The 24,480-nt window shown below is 49.1% G+C and overlaps 2 protein-coding genes across 4 annotated transcripts in view; one reads left to right on the forward strand and one right to left on the reverse strand.

Annotated features, from left to right (window-relative positions):
- JAM3 (junctional adhesion molecule 3) overlaps positions 1-3,094 on the forward strand; it is a 29,672-nt gene extending 26,578 nt beyond the window's left edge. Inside the window, exons 8-9 of the mRNA XM_040085029.2 lie at positions 816-870; positions 1,480-3,094. Of these exons, the coding sequence (XP_039940963.1) occupies positions 816-870; positions 1,480-1,515 (91 nt within the window). The 3' untranslated portion in view covers positions 1,516-3,094. The remainder of the gene's footprint in view (positions 1-815; positions 871-1,479) is intronic.
- A 1,863-nt stretch (positions 3,095-4,957) lies between these two features.
- The window catches only part of NCAPD3 (non-SMC condensin II complex subunit D3), a 30,937-nt gene continuing 11,414 nt past the window's right edge, over positions 4,958-24,480 (reverse strand). For 2 of the 3 annotated variants that reach the window (XM_040085028.1, XM_040085026.1), the window contains exons 15-35: positions 24,200-24,334; positions 22,852-23,072; positions 21,270-21,461; positions 20,905-21,002; positions 20,693-20,808; positions 19,174-19,281; positions 18,127-18,241; positions 17,934-18,035; positions 15,083-15,321; positions 13,147-13,226; positions 11,804-11,941; positions 11,355-11,488; positions 11,012-11,211; positions 10,466-10,576; positions 9,905-10,063; positions 9,001-9,170; positions 8,568-8,707; positions 8,410-8,487; positions 5,890-5,964; positions 5,712-5,772; positions 4,958-5,620 (exon numbers count right to left, since the gene is read on the reverse strand). In XM_040085028.1, the coding sequence (XP_039940962.1) occupies positions 5,512-5,620; positions 5,712-5,772; positions 5,890-5,964; positions 8,410-8,487; positions 8,568-8,707; positions 9,001-9,170; positions 9,905-10,063; positions 10,466-10,576; positions 11,012-11,211; positions 11,355-11,488; positions 11,804-11,941; positions 13,147-13,226; positions 15,083-15,321; positions 17,934-18,035; positions 18,127-18,241; positions 19,174-19,281; positions 20,693-20,808; positions 20,905-21,002; positions 21,270-21,461; positions 22,852-23,072; positions 24,200-24,334 (2,781 nt within the window). In that variant the 3' untranslated portion in view covers positions 4,958-5,511. The remainder of the gene's footprint in view (positions 5,621-5,711; positions 5,773-5,889; positions 5,965-8,409; positions 8,488-8,567; positions 8,708-9,000; positions 9,171-9,904; positions 10,064-10,465; positions 10,577-11,011; positions 11,212-11,354; positions 11,489-11,803; positions 11,942-13,146; positions 13,227-15,082; positions 15,322-17,933; positions 18,036-18,126; positions 18,242-19,173; positions 19,282-20,692; positions 20,809-20,904; positions 21,003-21,269; positions 21,462-22,851; positions 23,073-24,199; positions 24,335-24,480) is intronic. The other variant, XM_040085027.1, reaches the window with a different exon arrangement.

Raw genomic sequence — 24,480 nt, forward strand, 5'->3', positions numbered from 1 at the left:
TCGTTTAATGATCACAGCTCCTTGCACAATTAGTCTGAAGCATCAGGACTTGCACGGGGAATGGATGCAGCAGAGCAGGCTCTCTACAGGAAGTCTCACTAGTTGTGAGGACCTAAATTTGGGATGAAAAACAGCCGCTCTGGAGCGCACATGAAAATGTTAAAAACAACAGCATTAGCATCAGAGACAAGCCTCGATGTCCTTACAGAGTCTGGAGAGGAGATAAGATATGCAAAGCCAAGATTCTCACCAGATAGATTTGTTCTGTGCTAAATGTTGCTTTTCAGCGTGAGCCCCGTCTTGTTTTTCTCTTTGGTTTCATTTGTTTTTCAGAAAAAGCTCTAAATATCCCATTTAAATGCAGCTGAGGCTTGGCATACACTGGACTTGACAGTCGTGTATAAATCCCGAGTTCCTGTGGGATTGCAAACAAGTGGTGCTTCCTTGTAACTAAGAAAAATGCTGAAGGCTTCTGGCAGTGAAGGATGAAAATGAACTTTATAATTGCTACAAGAAACGTAACAGGAGGCACAGAAAGGCAGTGACAGGCACCAGAGCAGGAGAGCTCAGCAAAGAATCACTTTATCTCTTTGCAGAGTCCTAGGGAAACACACAGCAATCTTTTCACCCCGTGCTGAAGGGAAATTCAGACAAAATCCCAGTCGTGGTAAATGATGGAATAAACACAGACCTCTCTCATTTGAGAAACAGACTGGGTTTCTCTCTGCTTGCTTCTCACTCAGCTCCTCCTCCTCATTTCCATCTTTCCCGGCAGTGTTCTTGTCCCAGAAATGAGATTCTCCCCTTTCTTTCAGCTACAAGACTCCAGCAAAGCCTGATGGCGTTAACTATATCCGGACAGATGATGAGGTAACCACAAAGGATTTGCATTTACCATCTCTGGCAGGAGAGGAGGAGGGTGGGCAGGGACGAGGCGCTTTGAGGGCCTGCAGACTTTGTGAGAGTGGGCTCCACTCTCGCAGGGCTGGGGAACAGAGGGAGAACAGGAGGGTGAAGGCTGAGTCATTTCCTTCGAAATGATGAACAGTTTGAGTTGCCTGAAGTGACTGATGCCAGGAGCTATCAGAGGCAGCTCTGCTCCAAGTTATCTCGTGGCCTGACCCCCTTGGGATGACTTTCATTGGATTAACTGGGCAGGACGTGATGCTTTTACGGGAGAATTTGTATTTTGGGATTTGAGGAGATCGCTGAGCTTAAGACCAGAAAAAGCCTCTCTCATTAGCAGAGATCTCGGTGGGGGAATGAGGAAATCCCTGCCACGCCTTGGTGTGTGAGGGGGACGGGAGGAGGAGCCCCTGGCTGATGGAACTGGTGCCTCCCTCTCCTTCCCAGTGGGAAATGGGAGCTGCCTGGGCAGAATCCTGATGGTTACGCAGCTTGGATCTGCCATTTGGGGCCAGCAGGAACAGCCTGGAAAGCTGCTGGATCCTTCCCACATCCCAAACTGTTTCGTTGCAGGGTGACTTCAGACACAAGTCTTCATTTGTCATCTAAGACGCCAAAAGGAAAGTGCAAACCAGCAAAAAGCAAGTGTGAAAATACCTCCTCCAGGAACTCAAAGCAAGAGCAAAAGATTAATTAAGTGCGCTTGGAAGAGTTTGGAACACACAAGAACTCGATAGCTAGCTATCTGTATATCTCTTTTTTTTTTTTCTTTGCCAAAGTTTAAAGTAACTCCTCACTGCCCAACTCGCGTCTCCCCTGCCTCCGGAGATACCAACAGGATCACCCAAACCTGTCCTTGGACTAAGGAAAGGTTTTAATCCAACTTCCCAAGAGACTGGGCTGTGGAAGTTCGTGGAATTGCCTTCTCTTTGTGCTGCAGGGACACAGCCACAAGGTGCAAGCCAAGCGGGGGCACGGCGTTAGGTAAACGTGTAGTAGGCATCGCCGGTAATGTGTTACTAGTGGACGCAAACAAGGTGCTGATGCAGCAGTAGATGGACTTCCAAGAGTGAGATTTGGGAGGGGATTTCCTCCCAGCAGCTCATTGCCCAGGCCTGGCTGGTGACTTTGCCACATCTTGTGCTCGGCTCTGACTGCTCAGGTGCACGGGGCGGGGTGTCTGTGCCCGGTGCCCAGCCAGCGGTGACAGTGAAAACACCACCAAATGCCCTCAGCCCTCCCGTGACCGGCCCCAAACGCTGTTATTTAACGCCGCCCCCCAGGGCAGGGGCACTGCCTCTGCTCCCTGCTGGGCAGGGCTCATTGCACGCAGGTAACCCCTCCTTGTAATCTGCACAAAGCAGGCTTGGCTCCTGCGTCCTTCCGCGGGGAAAGAGGCTTAGAGGCGAGGCAGAGAACCAGTGCTAAGACATCCCTTTCAGGAAAATTAAAGCCAAATAATTTCCTGGGCTAAGATTGCCATAAAAGGTACCGAGAGATCCTCCAGCTTTTTTTACCTTCTCCGTTTATTTTGTAGAGCCCCACCTTCCAAATTTTTTTTGCAAAGATCTATTTTGATTACTTCAGAAAAGGTAACATTTCTATTTAAACGTGTAAATACGTGATGCCAGCGGTGTTTGAGTAACGGAGCTATTTTTTTACTGTTGAAGCGACGAGAGAGGAGCTCACACACGTTGCTGTAGTGTGGCAGTGTCAGAGCATATCAGTATTAGTGCAAAGTGTAACAAAAAGCTGCAGGTGGAACAGCACCTCTTTCCTCTTCAGCCAGCTTCAGCCATTTCCTTGTAACAAGAGGTCTTACCAGACACAGAACAGAGTCACTCAGGGATAGTTTTTTGTAAATTTATGGCAGGAGCCATCAGCCTTTTTTATATGAAAAAAAAAACCAAACTTTTCTTGCCGGTGACCAACACTTTGTTTTTTGTCGTTGCAAGAAATACCCAGGGATGGCTTTTGGACTTGGTTCCAAAGAGGTGACAGAGTGACTTCAGTGCTTGCTGCCCCTCTGCAAGTTCCCTAAAGCACTAACACAGTGTGACAGCTACAGCAGCGTGGCAGGTTTAAACCACACGGCCAAGGCCGCTGTTTCCTGGGGTTGGGAAAGCAAAAAGCTCGACACAAGAGCACTTGTATAGTGTCAGCTGGAATTTTTATCTAGATGGTAAAGGAAAAAGGAAAAAAAAAAGAAAAAAAAAAAAAAAGAAAAAGGCAAAACCAACCAAATTTGGTTCTCTTGGCTTCAGAGAGAATGATGGGGAACGTGTGTTTCCCAAAATATCCGTGCTGATAGCGTTGAACAGCATTGGGCGAGGCCAGGCTGCAAGATGTGGATGCAACACTAGGACTGTGCTGTGGTTTAGGAAGTTGTTTTTTTTTTTTTTTTAAACGTAGCAGAATTTAGTGTTCTTGTATTTCCAATATGAATTGTCTTAACTTTTCCTGTATACGGTATTTTTGAATACTTGACATTCTTCCGTGTTCTGCTTCACTCTGCTTTGTTTCTCGCTGGACGTGCCATTGCTGCATTCCCTTTGCCCACACAAAGCATTGCCGCTTATCCCTGTGCCAGGGGAAGGAAAGAAGGATGGGGCAGCCCCAAGCAGGTGTGTGTAACTCACACATCACCACCCCTGTCCTGCAGCTTCTCTCTGGTCAATGCCAGCCCTCCACCCGACGCTGATTGCTGCCTCTAACTGTTCTGACATTCCTTTGCACCCTCCGCTGCTCCTCTGTGCTGCTTTCAGGGTACCTGCAATAAAGGAGAGGGAGGAAAGAGAACCAGGGTAGCGCTCCTGGGAGCACAACCTGCAGCCCCACCAAAAGCAGCCTTCGTGTGACAAACCAGCAGAGCTAGGAATCCAAACTGCAATTTTTTTTTTCCTTTTTTTTTTTTTTTTTTTTTCCCAGTTCTAAAATGCACAGTGGCATCTCTAACGAGAGAAAGGGGAGATGATCCCCCCTCCACCCAGCCCGTGAGGGCTGAGGGAGGGAATTCCTTGTATTGTTGTGAATAATATTCAGGTTTGTACTAATGTATGACGTTTAACTTTGCCAAGAATGTTTTACATAAATACCGAGCTATGAAGTATTCTTGTAGGGGTTTTTGTTTGGGCTTGGTGGTGGTTTTCAAACGACCAGATTGTGGGAAGCTCCTGGTTTCAAGTCAGTGGAAGAAGAAAAAGTCTCTCCTGTCAGAGCACTCACTCACAGTGGATGGAGCTGACAGAAAGTCCAGGGCTGTTTTCCAGTTTATTCTTGGACATTTGTTCCTGGTTCTTCTCTGGAGAAGACAGGTTAAAACTCACAGGGCTCATCTCAGATACTGCTCGAGGACAAAACAAGAAGTAGGAAATAAACCATCCCAATTTGCCATTCAAAGTGGTTAATTAATAGCTTAAGGCAGAGAGAAGGTACAAAAAGAAATGGTTTGGCCATGGTTGACCATCGCTTAAGCCAGAGCCATTCCATACATTCTCTGACTTTGGGAATGAAGTTTAACCTCACTTGAAGGGCTCTCTGATCTTCAAAGGAGAGTAGGAAAGTGGAGACAAGTGATGGGATTGCAGTGCAGGAGGCCAAGTGCCTCTGTTTCCACTCCTGCAGCAAATCCTGCTCCGTGCCCGGGGCTCGTGTCTGAGCTAGACAAACCAGCAGGAATAAAACACACCCCAGCTCCGAGCTTCGGTGAGATCTTGGGCCATGAGCTCTGTGATAAGAGCTAACAACAGAAAAAACTTCAGTGAGGGGCACGTGGCCATCAGGGAGACTCGGGAAGGGTCAGATGTACCCAGGATATTTCTGATAAACAAGAGACCTGCCCAAGCATTTACCCACCGTGAGTGAGTCACTCATACCCTGCTTGCAGTCAAGTCAGAGTCTCTGTTTAAAAGAATTAATTGAACTGAGGGCCCAAGATACCAGTGATGTGGTAGAAGAGACTGAGAAGCTGTAGAAATCTACAGGGGAAAGAAAAAAAATCATTTCTCTGTCAGCTCAAGAAAAGGGGAGACGCCGTGGGTGGAATTAATTCAGCAACCATTTATTTTCATCAAATGCTAATAGTCGGAAATAACATAGTTCAAGAATGGAAATATTCCATATAAAAAGAACATTAGGGCTGTTCATACACACAGGAGTTTGCACAACAAATAAGAGGTGATGTAGCGTGCAATTACCAGATTTAGGGGTGTGGCAGTGACAAGCTGTTTTACCTTTGTTCAAATTAAAGCAACTCTATTATACAACCAAGAGGGACAATGAGGGATTGGGTGAGCAAACCCAGCCTCTCTCTGCCCTGCAAGCTGCGATAAATGCACTTATTGCCAAGCTTGTGGCAGCCTTACGCCCTTTACTTTTCCAAACGGACAAATTACACATCCTGAGAGTGAAAAGCCGCCCTCCTTTTGTACTGGCAGCCCCGAGCCCTCCGGCGAGCTGTGACGGGCAGCACTTACAACCCATCTGTGTGCTAACTCTGCCCATCTCCAGGACAGCTCTGGGGAAAAGCCAGCTCAGGAGAGGCGAGGGAGGACGTGAGTTCACAGCCAGTGTGATTCCAGAGGGGTGGCTCCGTGAGCTCCGGGCTCAGCTGGCGGGTTTCAGCGGGGTTTTGCGCTGTGACCGGCGCAGGGGCGCTGGCTGGCTGCTCCTCCTGGCTGGGGATTCCACCTTCCACTCCCGAGGCCGGGATGGGCTGCAGGAAGGAAGCAGAAGGATTTCCCTGCATTCCCAAGCCCCAGCCTTTTCCCCCTGCAGTGGCTGTCCCAGGCCTGTGCTGAACTTACGGTTTCTCTGGCGATGTCAGACAGATGATATCCCTTGGCCCATCCTCAGAATCTGTCTTCACTGCAAACAATACATGTATTTTCATGTTTTACAAAATGCCACAGAGCTGGTGATTTAGAGTTTTGTTTTGTTTTTTTTTTCCCCTCCCCTCAAATAAGAATCACAGAGATGACTTGCCTGGAGCTGAACCGGGTGTGTGCGTCAAGCTGATGTAACTGACCCCAGCACCAAAAGTCAAGTCATTAATGGTCTCTGGAAATTAAAAACAATGGAAAAAAAATCACATCTTAGCAGCCTGTGACACAGCCAGAAGGCAAAGCATGCTGCTGTGCAATACTCGAGTGTCACAGACTAAGTAAATCCAGTTAATTGCAAACACACGTATCTATCCCTGTCTCCCAGACCTCAGTGTCTCCCATCCAGCCTCAAACCCCTGTGCTGGGTCTGACGGGCCACATCACCTCCCAGTTCCAGCCTCACAGCCTCCCTGGCTGGAGGAAATCAGTGTGGGACCTTGCTCCTGTGCCCCCTGTCCTGCCTGGCAGGGACAGCCACCCCTTCCTCTGCCATCTCCCCAGCAACACGTTCCATCCAAACCAGTTGCTCTGCTTGCTCAAGGCAGGATTTGGGGCCCCTGAAAACTGCCAAAGGCCCTGAGGAGCTGCTCTGTGAGGAGCTGCCTGCAGCCAGACAAGAGGAATCACTTGACAGGGGAGCTAGGTAGAATTTAGCTTGCCTGAATAGGCCCTGGTTGTCAGCTGTCTCTTTCCTGTCATTTATCTCAGGAGCGATGTCACAATATTCAGATTTTACTTAACTCAACGCTCTGTTTTATGCTCATGTTTCCCAGAACCTTTCACAAGGAATTAAGGTAGGAAGTGCTTTATAGGGCAGGAGTTGGAAACTCAGCCAGAAGGACTTCACAGCTCAACTGGGTTTGCTCTTTAACTCCTGCCCTGTCCTGGAAGGGAATCACTGAAGCTTAAGAGCAGAACTCAAACTTGATCCATCTGCCTTAGCTCTGCCCTGCATCTCTCAGGAATGACCTGTGCCAGTGACTCTGTGCAGTGCGTGCCTGAAGGAGTTACCTTGGTAAGGAGACGTTTATGGGGAAGGGAGGGAAAGAAAGGGGAAAGAAATGGTAAAGATGAAATGGAAAAGAAATGGGGAAAAAAAAAACGGGGAAGTAGGACTTCCCCTGCAGTATGGGAAGGTGGTGTCTCCACAACGTGTGTTTATGTACAACCCCCACACACCCAGATCCACTGAAACTGTTCCCAAAGCACCAAGCAGGAGCTGAGGAGCCCCAAAGACAGAAGGGAAGAGAGAACACAGCCAGAACAGCTGAACGAGGCAGAAAGAGGGGACAGCTGCTCCCAGCTCCTCAAGTACAAACCTGTTTACAAAGAACTGCCTCTCCAATAGGCTCAGAATGATGTACCAGAGGAATAAAATGTTTTATTCTGATTGTCTGTCAGCCTGTGCCACCATACAGATGGCTCAGCACACGCTGACTGAAGTGATGATCCCGCTCCGTACAGTTTGTCTCCCTGCTGAAGGGCACATGCTGCCTCGAAGCAAAGCAGGAATCCAGCTCTAGTACCACTGCAGATTAACATTTCCCCTCCTTTTGCACCATATGGTGCTTTAAGAGCAACAGCCGTGCGAGCTTCCAGGAGAGCTCAAAGAATCCTGCTCTCTAAAAACACTTTTTTTGCACAAAACCCCGCTTTTTTTTTTTCTGCTTGTTGCTCAGGCAAAGAGAAACATCGAGGCAGACAAGTGCAGCCCAGCACACGGGGAAGGGCAGGATCAGATTTTCCGGTGGCTGCGCAGCGGTGCCTGCTCAGGGCTGTCAGGGATTTCTCCCGTGTGTGAGGGGCACTGCCACAGCTCCCTGGAGATCCCAGCTCCTTCCCAAAGCAGCCCCCAAACCTCAGGAGAGCTGAGCTGCCACACACTCACACCTGCAGTGCTCTCACAGTTCTGTGCACCTCACAGCACAGCAGAGGTGATCTAGAGTTGAGCAGCAAATGGATGGAAAGGAAGGGGATCTCCTGCTCCATTTGGGTTTCACTGTAAGTGCCCCTGGTGCTTGCAGGGCTGTCAGAGAGCATCCCAACAGAACTGTCCCTGGAAGGTTCAGCTGCAGGGGACACACGCAAACACTCACAGTTTGTGTACTGGACGCTGCTCTCTGTGCATCTCTACTCTCATCTCCACAGCAGTAACCAAACCCCACCACTCCTTCTGCAGTTCTGAGTGTGGAACACGCGCACTCGGTGACTGTGCAGGCTGCTGATCCCTCTGAGCAGATCCCTGCGGCTGGCACAGCCCTGTGCCTGCTCCAGGAGCTCACCCCAGACCCTGTCCGGACAACTTAGAGCACCAAGGACGCGACCCTGAGGATCCCCCCGTGCAGCAGGGCTCTGCAGGTCAGCCTGACATGGCTCAGCCGTGCTTCCAGAGCCAAGGAAGGGCTCAGCCTCGCACCTTTGGGCAGGGCAGGCTGGTGAGGAGCCACCACAACCTTCCTCTTTCAGCACTTCCAGGAAGGAAGCAGGAAGGGCACCTCAGCATCCCTCCTGCACTGACCCTGTGAGATGCTGTGCTTCCCCGTGCACACCCCTGCTTTCAGGAGCGTTTTTCCAAGCACTCAGATGAATAAATAACCCGTGGCTATCAGTTCCTACTCACGCTCCGGGGTGCTGATTGCTCGCCCCGCCACAGCCGCGTTTTCTCCGCCGGACTGTTGGTTCAGGCTCTGGAAGGACGCTGGAAACAACGAGGGAGCAATTAAGATCTGCAGTGAGCTCCAGGCTGGTGCAGGGCAGAGCCAGAGCAGCGGTGCCCACCTTGCTGGCTGCCAGCTGTGCCAGGTGCCTCGGAGGAAGCCGACAAGCTCCTCCCCACGCTCTTGCTGCGCTGCTTGCTCCTGTCCTCCAGCGCCTTCCTGGCAGAGTTCAGGATGGCCAGCGTGCTCAGGGATGCTGCCCTAGGGCCAGAAACAGCACAGGACATGGAATTTCCCTCTAAAAGCCCCGATGGGATGCGTGAGGGGAGATCTGTCCCCTCCCGACCCCTCCTCATCTTAAACACCAAATAATTACGCTGCGACGCCCGGTGACTTTCAAACCACGCTCAAAAGAACGGATCAGCATGAATATATAGATTTATGCATCTATAAACAGATACAAATACAAAATAAAAGTAAAAATAAAAAGTAAAAAATAAAAATACAAAATACAAAATAAAATAAAATACCAGGTGACAAAGAGGAGCCCATACCTGCGACCCACAAGTGGCTGCTTCAGAGGGTCAGCACGAGGTGTGGCAAACCCAGAAGGGACGGAGGGAGGGACTGGCCCAGGTGTGGACAGCCTCCCACTCCCAGAGGACTCAGCATTGTGATTATTCTGGCCACCAGGAGATGCAGCTCTCTCCAGAGATGGAGATTGCTGTGGGAAACAGGAGAAAAGGTCGTGTCTGACAACGGGGACGAGAGTAGAAAACCCTGCAAGGTGCTTGGACCTGATAAGAACTGCCCTTTGTTTGATGGATGCAAAGGGTGCTGGGGAGAAACAATTTACTGCCCAAATTTTTACCAAGAAGGGAACAGGGACACAAATGTCCTAGTTTAGAGGTCTATAGTGTGCTCTATAAGAAGTGCTCTTCTAAAGTCTGCAGAGAAACGAACTTCCAGGCTAGAAGTCATCTCATCTTAAGGCAGGGATCTAAAGGAGTTCAGGACATTTGACACAGGCACGTATTTATTACTTTACACTGAATTTAAGAGGATCTGCATGACTAGGACGGGTTGGAATTGCCACTTTGTAGACACCTGAAGTCAAACAAAGTGAACTCTTTTCTTTGCTACCGGTTTATCATTCTGGGAACAGAGAGAATACAACATTTAAGCCCAGCCAGTTCCAAATCAGACTCGTTTTTTCCCTTTAAATTGAATTCTTTCTCCACCAATCATTTGCTGCTCCTCTTGGCTTTGTCTGTTGATGTTCTAAGCCCATTAAATGACTCTGAAACCAAAGCTGCTGTCAGGAAGTACAAAGAGGCATGAAAACCCTTCATAACCATCCCGCTCCAAGCGCTGGGAGAGGGTCCCCAGGCAGGGCCTGGCCGTTTTGAGCACACAAATTTGAGCAGAGGAGACATGCACAGAGTAAACGGCACCAACCACCTCCCCGTGGGCTGCTGGGAGCTGCTCCTGGTCTGACTCCTTCTCCCTGGCCAGCTGCTCTTCATATTTCTTCATGTCATACTCCAGCTCGGCTGCCAGCTGCTTGTCCACAGCAAAGAAGTCTTTGATTTCGTTTCGGTAATCTTGCATCATTTCCTGCAGCCAACAAGGAACGTTTGGACCCTTTCAGAAATCTCCCCCGGCTACTGATTCACATCCCCATTCAGATCACAGCTGCTTGGGAGCAAAAGGAAACACCAGTTGGTAGAGCAGAGGTGTTTTTAACAGACTGAAGAGTCTCAGCTCCGATTTGTTCCCCGGAACGTGGAAAAGCTTCCCAGCATTTGAGCTCTCCTCCTGCCCACGTTCCACAGCGAGCCTTATCTCCAATCCCTCCACCTCCCACGTTATTTAGCACAGTGGCAGTGTCACAACATCCTATCTTGTGAATCCCTCCCTCCTAAGAAGGCTCCTGGCTCTGGTGTGGTTGCACACCCAGCACATGAACTGCAGAGATCAGAACACCACGAGCAGCAGCGAGGAAACGCTTCCCCTTACCCGCAGGCAGTTCATCAGGTCCTTGAGAGCTGGGATCCTCTTCTGCTCCATCAAGGACTTGAGTGATGTGATTATTGGGATGATGTTTTCGATGAAATTCTTCTTTTGAACCTTTTTGTGAAGAAGGCATGAACAATTACCCGAGGCAGCCAAGGAGAAGCCACTCTGAGGCCCAAGCAGAGGAGCTATCCCTCCACAGCCAGGGAATCACTGTAATTAAGGCTGCTCTCACACCACACACACGCACAGAGGCTTTTAACCTAAGTGGAGCCTTTTCAGACGCATCACTGAAGTCACTCAGCTCTCACAGTGAAGGCAAATTGCCCAGAGGTGCAGGAAAATCATTGTTCCGCTCAAATGCCTCACCAAGGAGAGGGGTGGGGAACAAATGCAGCTCGGCACAGCTCCCCTGGCTCCTGGGGAAATGCATTTCTGGTCCCTGCAGCTCCAGAACAAGCATCCCTCACGGATTCTGCCTTCATGTTCTGCTTTACAAGACACAGAGCTGCCCAGCCCTCTCCCCACAGCAGACCAGGTGCCCCTCACCTGCGAGATGAGCTTTTTCTGGGCCACCTGCATGACAGCATTGGCCATGGCCATCTCATCTTCATCGGGCTGAATGTCTTCCTCAGGTCTGGACCTCATACTCGAGAGCTTGATTTCTTTGCAGCTGAGGACTGCAAATGTATCTGAGAGCAGCTCGCTGCCTTCCAGGTCCAGAGGAAGGACCTCATCCACAAAGCAAGCTGGAATACACAGGCAGGAAATAATTTGTTTTTCCAGAAGCAGCAGTGATGGGGAAGCCAGGAAGATAAAAACACCTGGATCAGGAGCGTTCACACAGGCCCCAGTTTTTTGTTTGCCAGAATTTTGAAAGGCAGACCCTTACCTAGGATGTTGTGGCTGATCTTGGTGGTGATGCTGAACCTCTGCTCATCCGTGAAATGGTCCAGCAGGAAGGTGTAGATCCTCATCCTCTTCTCCTTGTTATCCTTCCCCTTCAGAGAGAAGAGCTGCTTCTCCCTGTGGCAGAGCACGACATTTTTACAGAGGCCCAAAACACATTATGCCAGCTCCCAGGAATAACGAGACCTTAAATCAGCCGGGGATATTTGCACGTCGCTTCGAAAAGCCATAAACCCGTCAGGACAGCACACAGTCCCACAAATTACACGCAGCAGTGTCACAGGGAAGGCAGGACACAACTCAGCCACCGCTTCCCCCGGCTCCCTTCGCTCTGTGGCGTGGATAATTATCAAGTGACACGAATGCTGCGCTGCCACGGAGAGCTGCAGCCCATAATCTAGCAAAAATCAGAGAGGAATGTGCCCCACTGACCGCAGGCTCTGGGGGAACCTGTTGTACTTCTGGTGTTTCTCGTAGCTGTTGAAATGGAAGATGCACTCGATGAAGTGCTGGGAGAACATCACGGGGTTCCTCTTCAGCAAGAGATGCACCAGGCAGAACTCTGCAAACCTGGAGGGGAGGAGAAGAAAGAAACCATCACTGGATGATTTCCAAAAGCCACTCCTGAAGCTGTGAAGGGCCCTCAAGGCAGGAGGATGGTTTTCCTCTGCCGAGTCTCCCTCAACACCAAATTTAATTCTTGCCCAGCCAGCTGACGTCCATCCTTTTGTCAGAGGGACAGACATTTCCAGCACTCACAGCACTCCTTACTTTTACAGCCATTAAAGCAAACCGAGTCAGAAATAAACCTCAACTTGAATCCAGGCACAACATTTTAATTCTTTAAATAACTTGAGCTCCACTGTGGCTGAGACACAGTGCTCAGCAACAAGTTGTTCACCAAAGGTCCTGCAAGAGCTGCAAGGCAAACCCAGAAGAATGTGGTTTTGTCTGGATGCAGCCTCTAAACGCAGATGCAAAGGAAAAGGCTCCCAAAGAAATGGGAGGAACAGGATGCTGCAATGTCTCCATCTACTGGAAAGACATTTTGAGATCTCAAAAACACACTGAAAAGGAAATGCGAGTGGGAATTGACATAAAAGTTGATGGTTCTGGAAATATCCATCTCAGATTGACTGTTCCAGGCAGAAAGGAGCAGCAAGGTGTCCAATCCTCCTTTGTATCCCCAATCCCTACATGACCTCCCAAACCTGCCCTACTCATTTCTCACACAACACAGCAGCTGGAGACCTTGAAACCTCCAAAAACTTCATAAACGTGCCCTTAAAATCAGAGTGCATAATTCCTCTGACACATCATTTGACAGGTCACTCCTCTGACAATTACAAGATGTGGCAGCAGGCTGCAAAGGCAAGGCACGCAATATAAGGAAAAGGAAACTCCAACAAAATATTTACTCCTGGTCCTAAAACAGACCCAGCACCTGAGACACAGCCCGTCAGAAAACCACGAGGAAGATTTCATAAGGGTCTGTCTCAAAAATTCCCTTTTTTCTGGAAAAGCGAGTCCTAAATAGAGCAGAGCTGCACGTTTTGAGGACAGCCAAGGACACACTTTGGGACTTTTAAAAGTGGAGAAAGGTTCAACACCTCTTTGCCACCACTGCAGACCCTCAAGGGAGTACAGAGGGTAGTGGGATAATCTGCTTCAGCACTGGAATTTCTCCTCACAGTGCGAGGGTGCCAAGACTGAGACAGGTTTTGAGACATCTCTGACCTTCAACTCCTCCATCATTTCACAGCTGAGATTTTTACCTGGCAATGTCTGGGTTTGGATCCACCAGGACACTGACAAACCGAAAGAAGAGACAGTCCTTCCATTTCACAAACTCCTCCTGTGAAAATCAGAAATCAACAACCCAAACCAGGAAAACTCAGTGTCAACCTCCAAACTGTAGTCAGGCAAATGCACAAGCTGTAAAACCTCAGCCAGAGGCTCATAAAATAAACCCCAAAACAACCCCAAGTGTTTTGGGGGATGCTCTAAGCAACATAAATGCCACAGCAGCATGTCGAGGTTTACCCCAGGTATGAAGAATGAAGTATAAAAATGAAAAATCTGCTCTGCCACCCCATGGCAGGTGTGCTCTTCAACACTGTTTTCAGAGCCAAACACTCCAAACCCGCCCTCAAGTGAACTTTGGGCGGGTAAACATCTCCAGCCTCTCAACATTCACACCTCCAGAACAATCAGCAGAGACAGCAGGAGGAAAAAAAAAGGCGTTGTGGTGTTTGTTACAGCCATTGATGGAGGAGTGAAACGGGAGGGAGTTCAAAGGAACCGAGATGAGAAAAGGGGCAACCACTGACTAAAAATAACCTCATTATCCAACAGAGCTGGGTGTTGTTGATGTGACTGCAGAAAAGCCAGTAACTAAACCCAGATTTTAACACCCCTCACTTAGGATTAATTAATTTCTGAGCCATCAGGCACGGCGCAGAGGCACCGAGGCTCAGCCCACTTTGCCTTGACTATGAACTGGTTTGGGGGTTTGTTTTTTTTTTAACATTATAATTTCTACATGATCCAATACAGAAACTGATGTTCCTTCAACAATAAAAAACCCAACACCAACAAGGTCAATACTGTGGCATTACTGCAATTGGAATAAACTCTTGCTGTCGGGACAGGAGTGTTGCAAGTTTCACTACAAAGCCACCAGGTTGTACAAATGCAGAGGACAGACTGATGCTGATTTGAAGGCAGAGTTTTAACTCTGTTTGCACACAGGCCCAAATAAGCTCAGCAGAAACGTGACCATTTTTCAGGGTGTGAAGATGCACGCACAGTTTGGCCAAAGCTGCCTCCCTCCTCTAAAGCTGCTTGAAGCTATTTAGGAAACTCAGCTTAACAGAGCATTATCAAAAATTATTAGATTGGTGATCTCTTTCCTACATGGTAGTTGGAAAACATTCCTGCTAATACCATAGTGTTATAAATACACATTATAAAGTCGGCTTTTTGCAAATGTTAAAATGAATGCCCTATGTATAATGTTGGAAGGCTTTGCTGTATTAATGTAGTTTCTTTTATTTCTGCTATTAATGAAAATTAGAAAGAGTAGCGCGACAAATAGATATGTTTCTTAGGCTATAGCAAGGTATTAAAATAAAGACTGCTTTTGTTCATAGAACCCAGAGAACGGAAAAGATAATCAGAAACCTCCCCACATTCCTGGATTATTTTATCCAGATGAGGATGGCAGTGACCAGAGCTTCAGGGGAGGAATTTACTGAACCCCTGTTATCAGGGGATGTGAGACTGAATGAGCCACAAGAAGATTGATATGAAGGTCAAATGGTTGGGAGGGGGCGTTGAACCTAAGCAGAAGGACATCTAAACTCCAGAGGAATGTTTGAATCATGCATGGGGATCTATGAACACGCAGCAGGCCGGTGCTTTTAAGGAACCAAACCTTTGTCAGTAAGTCGTGCTCTTGGCTAATTGCAATCGCTTACGAATTTAACGATTTGCTTCAATTTTAACTATTATTTAATAATAAGACTTATTCATTCAACTATTTGCTGCATTTCCGCCTCCTAATTGCCCCTTCTACTAAACTTTTTAAAAATTATAACCAAGAAAGCGCACTTCCTTTTCCACACCGGCCGCAAAAGCAGCCAGAACAACCCAGCCCGCGGCGCGTCCCCGACCACGGGGCAAGCCCCCAGAGCGGCGCAGCAGCCTCACCTGCAGCAGGCTGGTGAGCAGGATCAGCGTCTGCCTGCGGATGAAGGGGTGGGGGTCCCGCAGGCACAGGGAGATGTTGGGCACGTATCTGTCCCCCAGCGAGGTGTAGCGCACGCACAGGTCGCACAGCACCATGGCCGCGTTGCTGCGCACGGCCACGGCCGGCGACACCTGCAGCTCCCGCGCCACCGCCGCGATGCACTTCTTGGCCAGCTCCTCGTGCTGCAGGCACAGCTTCCCTGCGGGGAACAACACCTCAGGATTTCAGCTTTTGTGGTTTTCAGACCCTGTGCTGTGCTAGTGCATAGCTCTGTGTGGAAGATGCACTTCTTGGCCAGCTCCTCGTGCTGCAGGCACAGCTTCCCTGCAGGAACAACACCTCAGGGCTTTAGGTTTTGTGTTTTTCAGACCCTGTGCTGCACTAGTGCATAGCTCTGTGGAAGATGCACTCCCTGGCCAGCTCCTCCTGTGGGGAGCAACACCTCAGGGCTTTAGTTTTTATGTTTTTCAGATCCTGTGCTGCACTAGTGCATAGCTCTGTGTGGAAGATGGCCTTCTTGGCCAGCTCCTCGTGCTGCAGGCACAGCTTCACTGAGGGGAGCAACACCTCAGGGCTTTAGGTTTTGTGTTTTTCAGACCCTGTGCTGCACTAGTGCATAGCTCTATGGAAGACGCACTCCCTGGCCAGCTCCTCCTGTGGGGAGCAACACCAGTGGTGCCTCAGTGTAGGAACAGGGTAGAAAGCTGGCCTGTCATTTCTTCTAAGTGCAGCTAACAAGCAATCTGGAAGTTCCCACATGAAGCTGTTTTGAGAATGAGAAGCTCCTTTAACACAACAATCTGTTCTGAGGGTGAAAAATAAGTGCACCTGTAATAACAAGGGATTTGTCCCATGAGAATCAGTAAAGAAAATATGGAAACAGTCCAAGAACAGATAGATTCGATGGACAAGTAAAATACCTTTTACTAACCAACAGAATAATTAACAAGAAAGCCATTAACCAATTAGAAGGTGCCCTCGAGGTTTGTAAAAACTGTAAAAAAGACAGCATGGGGCTGTAATAAAGAGCCTCCTGAACTTTTATGGTGTCACTCTGTGTGTCATGACCGCCCTAACAATGACACCTTAGGATTTCAGCTTTTGTGGTTTTTGGATCCTGTGCTGCAATGTCTCGGGGGCAGGACTGCCTTTAGACTGCCTCTGTCTCCCCACAGCTGGGAGCTCCATATAAAATGCAGTTAACTCTTCACATTTTGCTCAGACAAAGCAAATCCCCTGGGCCTGTGGTGCAAGCACACCCAACAGCCTCAGGCCTCCAAAATTATAAACAAAAGTGGATTGGGGAGGAGCAAACTGGGGGTGAATGACTTCATTACCTGAAGCTGTAATTGGAGCACTAACCCCTGATATGCAAATGGACCAAACTTATAATTGTGTGAAAAACTCATCACCCATCCTGGGTGCAGCCTCTGACTGCCCAAAGTGGATCTGTTAAGGGCATTTAATAAAAACCCACTTTATTCTCTGACTCTGTCTGGCCTCTGTTCCAGGTGGCCACTCCAAGGCATCACCAGAGTAGCAGAGCTGGGAGTAAATTCTCCTCTCCAACCAGCCCAGCCCAGCTTCAAAACGAGCCAGGGAAGGAACCAGGAAGTAAACAAGGGAATAAACAAGAAGCTCATGCTGGAACTTGATGAGCAATCTGCACGATCTCTCAGGGAGATGGTACTTCAAGTTCTTCCAAACTCCCCTTAGACCTACAGAGTGGGTCTCTATGCCAAATTCCCTCCTTCACACCAAACTATTTCTGTGTACAGGGTATTATTCAAAGCAGCTAAAAAGAACAGCCCCAGCTGTCATAGGCATAGCAGGGAGACACCCACCTCTGAGAGCATCACTGAACCAGCCTAAAATAAAATAGCCTGCAATAGTTCTAACATCGCTTCTCCCTGTTCCCAAGCTCTGCACAAAAGTATTAAACTTTCCAAAGCAATTAAGGGAAGAATAACGCTGCCTGTGTGCAAAAGAAACTTGTTCCTAACCACGGAAGTATTAAAACCCAAAACTTTCACTTGGTATCCCTCAGAATCCTGGGAGTGCAGCTGGCCAGGCTCCTCTGGAAGCAGCACTTCACTCCCGTTGAGGAGAACAAGGATTTGAGTGCAGTCATTCTGCTCTAAGCCACATCAAAAGCACCAAGTTCTCCTCACCCACTCTGGAGCATCTCACTGCGAGTGAGACGATCCTTCAGCACCCAGCTCTGAGTGCCAGGACAGCCCAGCTCGGGGGGACAATGCCAATTATTGATCACTATTAATGCATTAACCACCTGGAGCAGCAGAGCTGGCAGGGTTCTGCTGGTTTGCCCAACTTGTTTCCATGGATATTTGCATTGCTAAAAGCTCCGAGCTGGGCTAATGCCAACAGAGCAATGGGGCTCTCTGTCACAACTGCCAGAGCTTTACATGGGATTATTTAGGTTGGAAAAGACCTCTGGGATCACTGAGTCCAACCTGTGGCTGATCCCTACCTTGTCACCCAGCTCAGAGCTCCGAGTGCCACGTCCAGGTGTTCCTTGGACACCTCCAAACCTCCCTGAGCAGCCCCTTCCAGTGTTTAACCCTTTCCATGGAGAAATTCTTCCTCCTGTCCAACCTGGACCTGCCCTGGCACAGCTGGAGGCCGTTTCCTCCTGTCCTGTCCCCCGATCCCGGGTTCCTCCCTCCTTTCAGGGCATTGCAGAATGCCAAGGTCCCCCCTGAGCCTCCTTTTCCCCAGGATTTTGGGCAGAGCTCCACCAGCAGTGCTGAGCCCCAGAGAGGCCCGTTCCTAGGGCAGGGTGGCACTTACCCAGAGTGATGAGCGCGTGAGCCCTGACCACGGCAGGCATGGCCGAGCCGCTGAGCTGCGCCTGGGAGCCGGGCATCTCCTCACCGTCCGTGCAGGCAGACACTGGAAAAGAACAGGTCAGGGATGGAAACACGGCCTGGCACACTGTGGTGCCTGGAAAGGCCAAGCTGGAGGCAGGAGGAGAGCGGCTCACGTTGGTCCTTGCTGCCAGAAGAGGCCAGGATGGACTGCACCAGGAGGAAGACGTGCTTGCCCACCTTGGCCGGGCACAGCTGGGCAGCCTCGCCCAGGAGGAAGAGGTGTCTCACCTGCAGAGAGAAAGCAGCGCTGCAGTCAAAAGGCAGTGGCTGAGCTGCAGGTTCACAGAATCACAGAATCACCAGGTTGGAAGAGACCTCCGAGATCATCGAGTCCAACCCAGCCCCAACAGCTCAACTAAACCCTGGCAGCGAGTGCCACATCCAGCCTGTCCTTAAACACATCCAGGGATGGTGACTCCATCACCTCCCCGGGCACATCACTCCAGTACTTTATCACTCTTGCTGTGAAAAACTTTTTCCTGTTGTCCAACCTACATTTCCCTTGATGCAGCTTGAGGCTGTGCCCTCTCATTCTGTCAGTGCTGCCTGGAGAGAGACCAACCCCAGCTGCCTACAACCACCCTTCAGGAAGTTGTAGAGAGTGAGGAGGTCACCCCTGAGTCTCCTTTTCTCCAGGCTGAACAACCCCAGCTCCCTCAGTTGCTCTTCATATGGCTTGCTAAGCCAGCAGGAGTCGGTTCTCCTCTGAAAACAACTCAAAATTCCCTCAATCCTTTCCAGGCTCTGGCTGGAGAACAGAAGGGGAGGCTTTGGAACAGAAATTCTGGGTGGGTGTGTTTAACATCCTCCAACACCCCCCCACATCTAATGAAACCGAAACACTTCTCAAAGCATTCCATGCCTTTCACAAGCCGCTCTCCCAAACATCTGAGGAGGTGGAGTGGAAAAGCAAGGAAAAAAACCCACGTCTACATTAAAAATACATGGGGTGCCATATCCTTAAAGCAACTGGAGCTGTGTAAAACTGCTGTGGGCTCCCAGGCCCTTAAATACAAGAATTCACCACAAACACAGGCCATGCACATTCCCATTATCCCAGTTCTTGGCATGGAGTTTGAGGAACAGCAGCTCCAAGCACACCTGCACCCTTTAAACAACCCGCGAAGGGGATTATTTAAAATTATAACCCCCAAACTTACCAAGAGGTCTTCCTGCAGCTGCCCTGCTCCATCCTCCTTGAGGACTATATTGGAGATGTAGCTCTCACAGGTGGATACCAAATCTCCACACACCTGGTTCAGCAGCTCCTGTTCCGTAATTAAACAAAATCAATTCGACGTTTTATTAATTAAACAAAAGGCAGCCGTAATACCTGTCCGCACGTGAATCCCGAATATCAAAGTCTCTTATGTGCTTTTAATAATCTGGATCCCATTAAAATCAATCTGACAGTGCCTCAGAGCTTTAAAATTCTCCCTGCACATCAAAGGATGTGTGCAAGTGTCAAAACACCTTGGAAAATCCGGCTTTTAATGATCCACAGGCCCAAGTTTACTTCGTTATAGAAATCACACAGACTTAAACAAAAAGGATTTAGGCGACTGTTTCATGTGCACCCAACACACTGGAGGTGTCTGTGGGAATTTTTAGATGTTGCTCGAAAAAAGCAGCTCCATTAACAAAGAAAACACGATGTGAATTCCAAAGAGTGGAGGGGAAACACGGGAAAAGCTGATTATCTACCACACTGTGGGGAATATAAAGCATCAGTTCTGGTTTTCCACCAGCTAAAATAAGCAAGAAAGTGGTGTTAAAATTACCAGCTAAAAGTGGTAATTTTAATAACCAAATACAAGTATAAATGATAGCTGCTAGATCTGATGAAGCGACCAACTACAGGAACATCTGCACTTTAATTTAAGCCAACACTCCGTGCTGGCTGTAGCTACAGGGGAGGATTTTCTGATTGTCAGTTTAAATAAACCAGAAACCATCACCCCACCCTGGCTTCTGAGGCACAGAGCGCTCAGGTCGGCCCATTATTCACTAAACTTGATTGGGATGCTTATTATAAAATAGCTGTCACCTACACTGAAAGAGAAATATAAAACAGACACGAAGAGAAAGCATTAGGGACAGAGACCTGCATCAATTTGAGCTTCTCTGCAATTGTGTCCAGGCTGAGATCTTTATTTTACCAACAAAATACAGCCCAACGTCCCACTATGGGAGCAGAACAGAGCCATGGCATAAAACAAATGGAGGCAGAAAAAAGTTATCAGCAGGTTATTAACTCCCTGACTGATCTCCAGGAAGGGGTCTAGGAAATACGTGTATTTCCAGCAGCTCTGATGGAGAATAGTCAGAGACCACAGCATAAATCTGTGGCTTCAAACTGGACCAAGCACAGCAACAGGTTTCCTTTGGGGAATTTCCTTTAGGAATTCTGTAAACTCGGACAGAAGGCAAAAGCAAGGCATCTCAGAGGTGTGTGTGTGTGGGGGAACATATTTGAGAGCAGAAGATTTCTTACGAGGCCAGGCTCAGCCTCAGGATCTTGTGCAGCAAAGAGACCGAGCTGAGCAGAGCAGGCTCGAGCTGCTGGAGTCAGAGCCCTTTTTTTTTTTTTTAAACTCATCATCTCACAGCCTGGAGACAGCAGCAGACACCCCCTGAGCGGGGAACAGGCTATTTTAAAAGGTGGATTTGAAGCCCCACCTGTGCCTCCTCTGGTGCAGCTGCAGAGGCCTGGCAGAGCTTCTGCAGGGTCTCCACAGCCGGGCTGATCACCTCCAGGGGACACTGAGACTCCTTCAGCCAGCTCTGGATGTTCTCTGGGGATGAGACCACACAAAAAAACCCAGCGTTTCCCCAGCTTTTCAAGGGTTTATGGGGGCACAAAACCTCTGCAGGGGGCCAGGGTCACTCACCCTTCAGCCCCTCACAGCTGCTCTTGGGGAGGTGCTTGGCCACGTGCCCGATGACACACAGGACGTGTCCCACGGTGCCACCGCTCGTGTCCTGCTGCCTGGAAAACCAACAGCGAGCGCTGAGGCACTCCAAACCGCAGCTGAGCAACGCTCTCATCTGGGACATGCACGTCAAAGCCAATGGAAACTCAAGAGAGGCTGAGGAAGGAGCTGGATACTGCACGGATCTCCAGGCCTCTGCTGGATTTCCAGCTGCAGAAGTCACGGCTGGAAGAAAGAGCTGGGATTTCAGCAGCTAAAAGGCCGTGTGTGGAAGGGCACTGAGGGCTCCCGGGCGGAATGGAGTTCAAAGCACACACACTGACCTGCTGACGCTGCCCCAGGATTCGATGACCTTGGAATAATCCAGCTTGGGGGAAGAACCTGCCACCTTGGCAAGCAGCATCCAAGCTGCCCTGGAATGCTCTGTGTCCACGTGAGACATGACGCTATTGATGAAAGTGGAGGTGAACTTGTTCTGCTTGGCCCACATAAGGAAGGCTTTGTTCAGGTAACGGCTGCAGGGAGGAGAGGAGAGCTCAGGGAGGAATAAAGAAAACAGCCAGGAAAATCCAACTTTCACTGGCCAGCACAACAAAGCTGCTATTGCCCGGCATTCCCACAATTCACGCTGAAAACTTCCACGCTTACACCTGTTTTCACCGCACACCTGGCATCCCTGCACGGATGTTGGGATCTGGGGCAGTAAGACAGAAAGTCCCACTGGTCCCACGGCACACCAGGAAATTATAATTCCAGCAGTTTGTAACCAAGACTTTCCAGCAGCTGTTATTTAATACCCAGTCAAAGAATGGCCTAAATTGGAAGGGACCTTGAAGATGATCTCATTCCACCCCCTGCCATGGGTGAGGACAGCTTCCACTCATCTGGGGTGCTCAGAGCCCCATCCAGCCTGGCCTTGAGGACTCCCAGGGATGAAGGGACAGCAGAGCCATGCCAGGCATCACAGCCTGCTCATTTTTCTGCACTGATTATCTACTCCACGCTGGGAGAGCTGGGAGATTCCTCAAGGTCCTGCGGGGTCAGGAGGAAGAAGGTGCCAGGAATGTGCAAACCCAGCGAGAAAATGGCCCGAATTAGAGCAGTGACAGCTCCCCACCACCAGCGCCTCATCTGCTATTTCTGAGCTATTATGCCCTGTTGACTAATAAATATACAGCTGTCTTTAATCAATGTTGTGTCCTTGTCATGCTGTGTGTCATCCCATTTCTCCCTCTCCTTCCCACGGCGTTCTGCGGCAGGCAGGATAATTCGATTTGTCACAAGACAAGTAACATATTGTACATGTGAATTAATACAAGGTGATGTTCTTGCTTTATATATCCTCTCTCACTCCTGTCAGAGGAACTCCTCCATTTGACTTAAATATTCATGTGCCATCAGAGCATCCAGCACGGGATGCAACAATGAGCATTTCAGTCCTGGGAGAGAGCACAGGTAACGGGAGCAGCAAGTGAAAACACCTGACCCAAAGCAAAGCTGAACTCTCCTTGTCCATGCTCAACAGCCCTGTCCTGGGAGCTGGAGGGCAGCACAAGCACCTCAACGTGGAAGCTTCCACCTCCAGAACTATACTGAGGGTTTCGAGCAGGGAATTTAGGCAGCTTGAAAGAAACCCCCGAGAAAAATTTGGTTTCTTGTCCTCGCCCAGCAGAGAGCAGGTGCATTTTAACAGAGCGTGTGTGAGCTGTGCTGCCTCACAGTCTGTGGCCACACAGGGAATGAGAAGACAAACTCAGACTCTTATCTTAGTCCTCCAGTCAATAGGTAATTTCCTTCTGTAAAGGAAAAGTTGTGTATTCTAATGGGATTAGAAGTGAGAAAAAAACCCCTCTGGGTTTTATCCCTGAATGTTAACATAGGCAGGGAAGGGAAAAAGGCACTTACCTCAGCTCCTGGCTTTCTGAAGACAAGAGGGAGAGCAGATCCCATGCCAGCTCCTGCCTCCCATCATCACTCCTGGATTTATTGTAACGTTTTACGTGTTGCAGCAAGAGCTGATCAAGGCAATCCAAGGCCTTTTCTTGGACAGAGCTTTCTGCATCCATCACCACGGGCACCACTCCGTTCAGCCAGGCCTTCTGCACCAGGACATTGCTGTGCTGGGACTGAGAGGAATAAACACATTTTTAAATCATTAGGGGATCCCAAAAGAGTGGGTAAGACCAGCAAAGGCCTCCAGGTTCAGCTACAAACTTTGAAACTCGAATTTTAATCAAGCCCAGCAGCGTGGCAGCAGGTGGGACAGGGAAACTCAGCATCACAAGGTCTTTAATCATCTCTATGATAAATACCTGGCGTTTCTGCTAAAGTACTGCAACACTTTGTTTTGAGACTCTGTAAAGAATTATAACAGGTTGGCAATAAGGCTGTACAGCAGATGATTTAGCACTGAAAAAAAAGAGCTTTGCTTAATATAAACCCTGTGCTCCAAGCTCGAGTTACAAACCCTTTGTGAATAAATAGGAAAGAAAGAAAAATATAGCATTGCTATCATCCACACATTGCATCTGAAAGTGATTCAGGGTTTTTTTTAACTTGAGAAGGCCAGCAACATAAACATTTTCTTCATGACACATAAATCAACAGTCAGGAAAAAAAAAAAAAAAAATCAGTGTTTCCAACAGTTGGAAGCACTCTGCATAAATCACAAGTAGGTATCAGAGTGAGTCATGACTTCCGAGTCAAAAGGTAACGAAAAGAATTAGAGCAGAGTCACAAAATGCAACTCCCAGAGGGAAGAACAGATTGCTGAGGTCCCTCCTGCTCTCCCCCCAGCCCAGGTATGGCAGAATTCCCTTTCCCCTTGATGCCTTGGGATTTTAACCTTTATATTTTTCAAATCCTGCTTTAGTGAATAACTCTAAACTCCATACGGAGCGTCAGCTACTGCTCTCCCGTTTTATCCAAACAAAACAATTCTCTGGGGCTGGAACCCAAAGACACCCAACAGCTTCAGGCCCCAAAAAGCATCAACAAAAGTGAACTGGGGGGGAGCAAACTGGGGGTGAATGACTTCATTACCTGAAGCTGTAATTGGAGCATTAACCCCTGATACACAAATGGACCAAACTGATAATTGTGTGAAAAACTCATCGCCCATGCTGGGTGCAGCCCCTGGGAGGCTCTGACTGCCCGAGGTGGATCTGTTAAAGCCTTTACTAAACACCCACTTCATTCTCATGGCTTTTGTCTGGCCCCTGTTCTGGCGGCCCCTCCAAGGCCTCCCCCTCACCAGGAGCAGCTCGGTGATGGAGTGCAGCGCCTGCTTCCGCACCGACACCGCGGGGTCGCGGCAGCGCTCCTGCAGCACGCCCAGGTCCTCGGCCGTGCAGGGCATCACCCCGTGCTTCAGGATGCTCACAAACACCTGCCAGGCAAACAGCAGCACAGCTCAGCGGGGAATCCACGCCAGGGGCACCGGGGGGCAAAGAGGAAAAATGACAATTTACCCCCCGCGGGAGATTTCTCGCGCCCAGAGCGAGAGCGAGGCGGCGCGTTAACGATTCGTGAGAG

The sequence above is a fragment of the Hirundo rustica genome, chromosome 23, assembly GCF_015227805.2.
Source record: "Hirundo rustica isolate bHirRus1 chromosome 23, bHirRus1.pri.v3, whole genome shotgun sequence".
In the NCBI taxonomy this organism is placed as follows: Eukaryota; Metazoa; Chordata; class Aves; order Passeriformes; family Hirundinidae; genus Hirundo; species Hirundo rustica.